Source organism: Ixodes scapularis, unplaced genomic scaffold (assembly GCF_016920785.2).
Source record: "Ixodes scapularis isolate PalLabHiFi unplaced genomic scaffold, ASM1692078v2 PGA_scaffold2__306_contigs__length_199485367, whole genome shotgun sequence".
Lineage (NCBI taxonomy): Eukaryota > Metazoa > Arthropoda > Arachnida > Ixodida > Ixodidae > Ixodes > Ixodes scapularis.
In genome coordinates this window covers 163,857,781-163,866,106 of record NW_024609857.1, presented here as the reverse complement: position 1 = coordinate 163,866,106, position 8,326 = coordinate 163,857,781, and the positions used below count along the sequence as shown (strand labels likewise).

Sequence of the window (8,326 nt, the reverse complement as noted above, 5' to 3'; positions counted from 1 at the left end):
TCGCTCACTCCCTCTTCCTCTTGAATCATAATCATCATCATCGCCATCGTCATCAGCAACATCATCGTCATCACCACCACCTCCATCATCACTTCCATCATAATTTTAACGCTTCTAAAGCTGGGTAGTACTATAACTCCCAACGCACGCGGCGGCAGGCTGGCAGACGCACACGCGTAAGGGTTTTTGCCTATCTGCTTTGCCTGGCACGCCGCCGTGTGCGCACCAATTTAAGTGCAAATAAATCACTTACTCACTCACGTACTTACTTACTTGTCTTGGAAGATGGAGTCTACTGAGCGTGCATTCCTGCAGAATAATTTTTCATTGACAGAATATTGACAAGTCAATTAACAATTGATTCCTTCTTGGTAAGATTTATTGCGAAAGCCCGTGGCAACCGCCGAACCGCATGTCCCTATATCAGAGAACAATTATTACCCAGCCTGACATTCTCGCATCAGAGGTCGGCATTTTAGGTCGCCCTCACTCACCCTCACCCTCACAGTCACACTCACCTAAGCCCCTCACTCACCCTCACCCTCACAGCTACACTCACCTTCAGCCCCTCACTCACCCTCACCCTCACAGTCACACTCACCTACAGCCCTTCACTCACCCTCACTGAACCTCACGGCTTTCACGCACTCACCGCCCTCACGGCCCTCACGCCCCTCACGGCCCTCACGGCCCTCACCGCCCTCACGGCCCTCACGCCCCTCACTCACTCATGGCCCTCACGCCACTCCCCGCCCTTGCGGCCCTCACCGCCCTCACGGCCCTCACCGCCCTCACCGCCCTCACCGCCCTCACGGCCCTCACGCCACTCGCCGCCCTCACCGCCCTCACGGCCCTCACCGCCCTCACGGCCCTCACGGCCCTCACGCCACTCACCGCCTTCACGCCACTCACCGCCCTCACGCCACTCACCACCCTTGCGGCCCTCACACCCCTCACGCCCCGCACGCACTGATGGCCCTCACGCCACTCAGGCCAGCTTCAGATGGGGCAATTTCGCCCAGAAACTTTACGTCGCAACACCAGCAACACGGGCCGCCCGCGATCACACGCAGCAACCCATTGCTGCAATTTGCCATCGTCATCATAAAATTTTATTTTTCCTGCTCTATTTAGACACAATTACGCGTTATAAACGTGTTTTTGTGCATTTAAATCTCGTTAAGAATACTAATGCACATTTCTGAAACAGTTTATTTCCAAAAAAACGATCGATTTCAAACCAGAACCAGGTCTTTCGGTGTCATCATCCCCGGCACGAGGTATCACGTGAAAATTTTGCGTCCCTGATTCGATGCAGCCGCTTCAAACGCATTTGGATTGCTCCGAGTTGCTTGCTTATTTCGAGCCGGACCCGATCTCAGCAATTCGTGTCGATCTAGGGAAAGCTAGAAAACAACCCGCCATTACCACCAAAATTGCTGAGAAAGATGCTCGATCTGAAGGGGGCCTCACGCACTCACCGCCCTCACGCACTCATGGCCCTCACACCACCTCATGTACTCACCGCCCTCACGGCCCTCACGGCCCTCACGCCTCTCATGCCACTCACTGCCCTCACGCACTCATGGCCCTCACACCCCATCACGCACTCACCGCCCTCACACCACTCACGCACTCATGGCCATCACGCCACTCACCGCCCTCACGCCCCTCACGGCCCTCATACCCCTCACCGCCCTCATGGCCCTCACGGCCCTCACGGCCCTCACCGCCCTCACAGCCCTCACGGCCCTCACTCACCCTCACACTCATGAATTTTCCTGGTTCAGAAACTCACTCACCCTCACCTCACCTGTGAAGATGAGGGGAGTGAGGGTGAGTGAGGGCCCTCATGAGTGAGGTTTGCCGAGGTATGTCTCGCATACATGAGTTTGCTGGGCCACGCTATAGACCTTTCCAATGTTTACAAATCCACAGCTCAGCGTGCGATCTTCACAGCGCAGCACGCGCGTGTGCGTCGCTTCGGAAAGCGAGCAAATCACGCGCGATACGCACGAACACTGAAAATGAAACCGGCCAGCAGCCCTTTTCTGGAAAGGTCTATTGAGCCAGCTAGTGCCACTAAATAAGCTACGCTTCAGAGTAACGACACTTGGCCATATTGTGGCTTAAAATCATGGTTGCCAGTTATCTGAAGCTTTATCTGAAATCACAGGAAATGCTTTTCCGCCCTCCACAAATGTTCAAACCGTTCGCGACAGGGCAAAGCAATATTACATTGTACGCCACCGTGGTGTGTGTACAGTTAGGTCTTTGGACCTAACTGTACACACACCACGGTGGCGGCGGTGAACTTCGAGGATGGAAAGATGCAGTTCAGCGATCGGAGGGCACCCAGGAAAGACCGGACGCACATAGACCGGACGGAAGAGAACACGCCGCGGAGAGCGCAATGGCGAAAATGGCGGGAGGTCTACCTCGAAAATGTTCGACTGTTGTGACAGAGATTGCAAGGTGGGAGCGCTACCGCATCTAATCAGGACTTCACCTGCGCAACGCAGGATCACGGGTGAGCACCTTTCTTCACGAGATGGGAAGAGAAGCTGAGGACGTCTTCACTAACAGACGCCAGCGGCTGATCTTCCTTCATCTCATGAATACCACCTCTGAAAAAGCGATTCAACCGTCGCAAGCAAGTGACTAAACCCGGAGCGTATACGTCACCGAACCTATTTAGTTTCATTCTCCAAGTTTTTGACAATAAAGTACTGTCAACCTTCCATTTTGTGCCGTGTTTCATTGTTGCTGGAGTTGGTACCAACTGCAACTGGGACCAGTTGTAACTGGGACCAATTCCAGCTGGGACCAACTCCAACTGGGACCAGTTGCAACTGGGAATTGTACCATAAACCAGTTGCAACTGGGATTAACTGGTCCCAGATGGACGACTCCAACTGGGACCAGTTGGTCCCAGTCGCAACTGGTTTATGGAACAATTCCCAGTTGGAGTTGGTCCCAGCTGGAATTGGTCCCAGTTACAACTGGTCCCAGTTGGAGTTGGTACCAACTCCAGCAACAATGAAACACGGCACAAAATGGAAGGTTGACAATACTTTATTGTCAAAAACTTGGAGAATGAAACTAAATAGGTTTGGTGACGTACACGCTCCGGGTTTAGCCACTTGCTTGCGACGGTTGAATCGCTTTTTCAGAGGTGGTATTCATGAGATGAAGGAAGATCGGCCGCTGGCGTCTGTTAGTGAAGACGTCCTCAGCTTCTCTTCCCATCGCGTGAAGAAAGGTGCTCACCCGTGATCCTGCGTTGCGCAGGTGAAATCCAGATAAGATGCGGTAGCGCTCCCACCTTGCAATCTCTGTCACAACAGTCGAACATTTTCGAGGTAGACCTCCCGCCATTTTCGCCATTGTGCTCTCCGCGGCGTGTTCTCTTCCGTCCGGTCTATGTGCGTCCGGTCTTTCCTGGGTGCCCTCCGATCGCTGAACTGCATCTTTCCATCCTCAAAGTTCACCGCCGCCACCGTGGTGTGTGTACAGTTAGGTCCAAAGAAGCGCAGCTGTAGTTTTGACATTTTCATAACGACGCCAACTTGGGCGATGGCGACCCTTCTCGACCGCGTCCGTCCGACTCCGGCGTCAGCATAGGCAGCGCCATCTGTCGACAGCGCGTACCACTAATCCGCACCCGCGTGCCACGGCGGCCGGCTAGCTCAGATTAGTCAAAAGATAAATTTATTTATTAAAAGAAAAAAAAAATACTGTAGGTATTTAAATAAATGTTTTAATATATTTTAATAATGCACTAAATGTTCATTTAGGTGAACACATTTTGTCACTAATTATATTTTCCAATTAAAAAATTATTTAGTTAATTAAAATTTTTATATTATTTTTATAAATATATAAATGTACCCCAGTAATTAAAATTCCCTATTTGTATAAATCTAAAAATTTAAGTGTTTTTAGTTTTCTTCATTAGCATAGGTCAATACACCCCCAATTTGTCCAAATTGTTGCCCAGTGTGAACTGGGAACGGGAAAGGCATTTGGAGTCCGACTGGGAATCGCTCCAACCAGTTACTTTCCTAACTGGTTCCAGTGCACTCCATTCCCAACTGGGAGTCAAACCAGTTGACTCCCAACTGGGAATGGTTCAAACCAGTCGACTCCCAACTGGGTATGGTTCAAACCAGTTGACCCCTCAGCTGGCCCTAGTTGGGCTCCTATTGGTCCCAGTTGATTTCCAGTTGGGACCAGTTAGTCCCAGTTGATTCCCAGTTGGGACCAGTTAGTCCCAGTTGAAACCAGTTGAGGTGCCAACTGGTCCCAGTTAGAAATTTTCGCCTGGGCTGGGACCGGCGGTTCGTCTGCTTTCTAATCTGTTCCGGCGTGTGCTTCACGAGGCTAGCTTTCGATGCGGTCGGCGCCCGCCGTGGGCGTCCACGATGCAAATGCTTTGCAGCGTGAGTGTTTATACTTAGTTCCACATTATGTGCGAGCGAAGTCAGAACTGGAAGCGCGAGCCCGTTCTGTGCGCTCCTGGCTTGCATGCGCGCTCGTGCGAACTGCTGCTGCTGTTGATTAAAAAATGCGTTGCGCACCGCCAAGTCCTTCACGGTGCGTCGTCTAGAGCGTCTCAATTCTAGTCACTTACTTTCTGCTGGGCAACCAGGCGTTCGTTTATAATAATCTCTACCGGTTTAAAAGTCTCCCGTTAAGCGCTGTTTCAAATAACAGTGGGTGCCGCCATTACTTTCGGTGCACACAGTCGCGTTGCCACGGAAATGTCATGGCAACGCGGTTGTTTGCACCGAAATTAATGGCGGCGCCCACTCACTAGGCTTCCCATTGGTCAAGAAATGCTCGTTGCGGCTCGTGGCCACGCCTACTTCCGTTACACTTCGCTCCATGCATTGGAGATAGGGACGCCACCTCCTGCCCATTATAACCTCCTTGCATCCCACCGTGAACCCATATTTCAGCCATCCCATGGGCGCGTGTCGCCATCTATTGGTTTAACTAACGAAAAAATTGTAAGGGTGCAGGCGAGCTGGTGGAAGTTAACCATAGTTTTGTTTAACCCGAGACTGGGGTTTTCGTATGGACCCACGTTTTCCCCACCACCGACTACGCTACTGGTACAAGCGTACACGATTTTGGACATTTTGGGACGCCGCCTTGCCGTCCTACAGGCAGACATGGCGTTCTTTGGGATCTCTCTGAGAAAGCGTCACGTGGACCCTGGGCTCTTCGGGCATCTTTCGGCGACCCGGATTCCCTGGAGCTGCAAAAAGAAGATCATCAAGGCGTACAGGGATGCCACAAGTGCCAGGGTGCTTGAGCTGAACAGGGCATCGGTTCGGCTTTGGACGATTCTACTCGGAGAGGGCTACAGGAACCACCAGAGGTTTCGACTGTGGGACACAGGAAGAAGACAGCATTTTGAACGAAACTGGTATGTGCGACGAAGATTAGTGTTGGACGCCGTAAAAAGGTCGAATGTTGGGTTTGGAAATAGTTGTAGTTTTGTGAATGGTGACCAATCCGCTGGGGCTCGGAGGTGCGGTATTGTGAATCCTTGTAAAGTCGCATTTACAGAGAGGACGGAGGAATTGTTGAGAGGAGGACCGAAGTTTTGTGTAAATGTAAAACCGTCGAGAGTAGATGTTTTTTCCGCGATCCAGACAATTGCTAGAAAGGTAGGGTTAGACGAAAGGGTTGCTTTTGTGGACTACGCGGTCAGTAGAATGGAAAGAGTTCTGGATGATTCGTATAAAAAAGACAGGAGGAATTTTCAGGCTATCACGGAAGTAAGAAAGGACTTTAAATCTAGATCACTGGAATTGTTACAGACCGATAAGAGCGGTATGTTTGCCGCCCTTCCATTGGCGGTTTTTGAAAAAAAGTCAACAGAGGCATTGGACTCGGTATTCATGGCATGGCAAGGCAAGTTGGGAAAATTAAGGAAGGACATCTCAGCTACACTTAAAGACGAGGGTTTAGAGACCTTAGCCAGGAAAGTCCTGAATCAGCCGAGAAGCACTTTAAGTTTAAAATTCTTCTTAAAGGACCACAAGCCGGAAATGCCGTTCCGCACGGTTATTAATGAGAACGGAACGTGGCAAAGCATGGTTTCGAAGTTTCTTCAAAAAGGTTTAGACTTCGCTAAATTGGAAAACAGTCTTTCGTTAAGGAACTCAGACGATTTTGTTCAGATTTTAGATGCTCACCATGGGAGGCAATGCTCGTTGATCTCGATGGACATTAAAGATCTGTACTATTCTCTTGAAAAACAGCTGTTGATGAGTAGGGTTAGAGAGGCTTTGGAGCGTAATTTGGTAAAATTTCAATCAGGTACGGGGATTCCGGTAGATAGTTTTTTAGCGATCCTGGATCTTTATCTTAAAGCCACGGTAGTGGAGTTCAAGGAACGCATGTGGATTCAAAAGAAGGGTGTGTGTATTGGGTCTGCGGTGGCACCTATTTTGGCAGAAATTTATTTAAACTCTTTGGATAACGCGATCTCGGAAAGGCTGGCAGTTTGGGGGTCGGGTGAAGTTTTAGTGAGAAGGTATGTTGATGACATTGTGGTCATGAGCTTTCATGGGAAGGATACGGGAGCAATAGAGAGTCTGGTGAGAGCCTCAGCACCGGAACTTACCTTTACTGTTGAAGGGCCAGACAGAGGAGTTTTACAGTTTTTAGATTTACGTATTCACGTGCAAGAAGGAGTGTGCTGGGAGTACGGAAAAGAATCGGCAAAGCCAGTTTTAAGTAGAAGAAGCTGCCATTCAAAGACTGTGAAGCCTTGGGTGGTCAAATCAATAATCGGAAACGCTCTAAAGAAGTCATGTCTTCATCATGTAGGCCAAGCCCTCAAAAGGCAGTGGGTGAGGTTAGAGGATGCGGGTTATGATAAAGTTTTCATCACGAGGCAGCTCTCCCCAAGTTTCGGCGAGAGAAATGGAACAACGAGAGAAAGAAGTAAAAAGATTGCCGTAGTCCCGTACTACCACAGTGTTTCGCATAACCTTAAAGCGAGTGCTCACAGATTTGGAGTTGACGTAGTGTTTTCATCAGATTACAAATTAAACAGGATGACTCCGTTCTTTGCACCTCCAAAGGAATGCAGAAGGCAACATCAGGACAGGTCAGTGGCTTGCAAAGGAGGTGTAGTCTATGAGATACCCTTAGCATGTGGTTTTAGATATGTGGGGCAAACTTCGCGGTGCGTGAATGACAGACTGACCGAGCATAAAAGAAATGTAAAAAACGGGGCACCGAACTCGGAGATCGCCAAGCACGTGTCTGAGTGCAACAATTGTAAGGTGTTTTGGTCGGAAACGGAGGTAATACATCGAGAGGAAAATGAGATAAAAAGGGTAGTGAAAGAAACAGTCCGAATTAAGTCGATGGGAAATTGTATTAGCCAGCCATCAATGCATCTAGGAGAAAGATCAAGAAAATTCCTCAAGATGTAAACCCCCCGGTTCCTTTTTTTTTTTTTTTTTTGTAAGCTATTTAGCACTTTGTGCGCTGCCTACAAAGATGCAGTACAGGTGCAGGACATATTGTTTGTTCTGGTATTCCTTGTTACTTCTTTCAAGTGTGTAGTTGAGGTTGGAACTTTTGCATTCTCCCCTTTGTGTATTTTGGTTCATGGTTACCCTCTTCCGCTTTCCTTCAATGTGTAGTGCGGGTTAGAATGATCGGTTGCCGTTTTTTCCTTTTTTTTTTTTTTTTTTTCTTTATGGTGACTAAGTACCGGTGTCCCTTTGGTTCCGTGTGTTTGCGGGTTTGAAAAAACCTTTTAACGGTTCTTTGTTGACTTTGTGTAGTCGGAGGCTTATCTTGTCCTTTTGTCTGGCTGAAAGATTTTTCTTTTTGTAATGTTTTGGGCCTATGTTTGGCTTAGTGTATTCCGGGTGTTATGTTGTCATTGGTCGACTTGGTTGGTGGTGTGTGGACGTGGTGTGTATAAAAGTGCATACGATGGAATAAAATCCTTAGCTGTGTTTGAGACGTCGCCTCCTTGTGGCCTCTTTTCTTCTCGTCCCTTTTCCGAAATACCCCAGTCTCGGGTTAAACAAAACTATGGTTAACTAACGCCTTGTTCAAGATGGCTGCGATGTTTTTTTCTGCCCAAATAAAATAGAATCAACACAGTTGGCAAAAGTTAGTAGAATAATTAGTATGTACAGTAGGCTCGCGACAATTCAAACTGAAATATTTCTTACTTTGAATTATTCATGTTCAAACACATTTAAAAAAAATTTGGTTGTCCCGCTATGTATTAAAAAAAAAGTTGCTTAAAGGGCTTCTGACACGCCAATTTTTTTTTTTTTTT

At 48.5% G+C, this 8,326-nt stretch overlaps 1 protein-coding gene across 1 annotated transcript; it reads left to right on the top strand.

The window, feature by feature from the left end:
- Nucleotides 1–5,177: 5,177 nt before the first annotated feature.
- LOC121836649 lies at nt 5,178–7,460 on the top strand. The gene has a single exon (XM_042291608.1). The coding sequence runs from the start codon at nt 5,178–5,180 to the stop codon at nt 7,458–7,460; it is 2,283 nt and encodes a 760-aa protein (XP_042147542.1).
- The last annotated feature ends 866 nt before the right edge of the window (nt 7,461–8,326 follow it).

Bases quoted from the DNA above. Each gene is read 5' to 3' on its own strand.
- LOC121836649 (XM_042291608.1), top strand. From the start codon at position 5,178: ATGGCGTTCTTTGGGATCTCTCTGAGAAAGCGTCACGTGGACCCTGGG.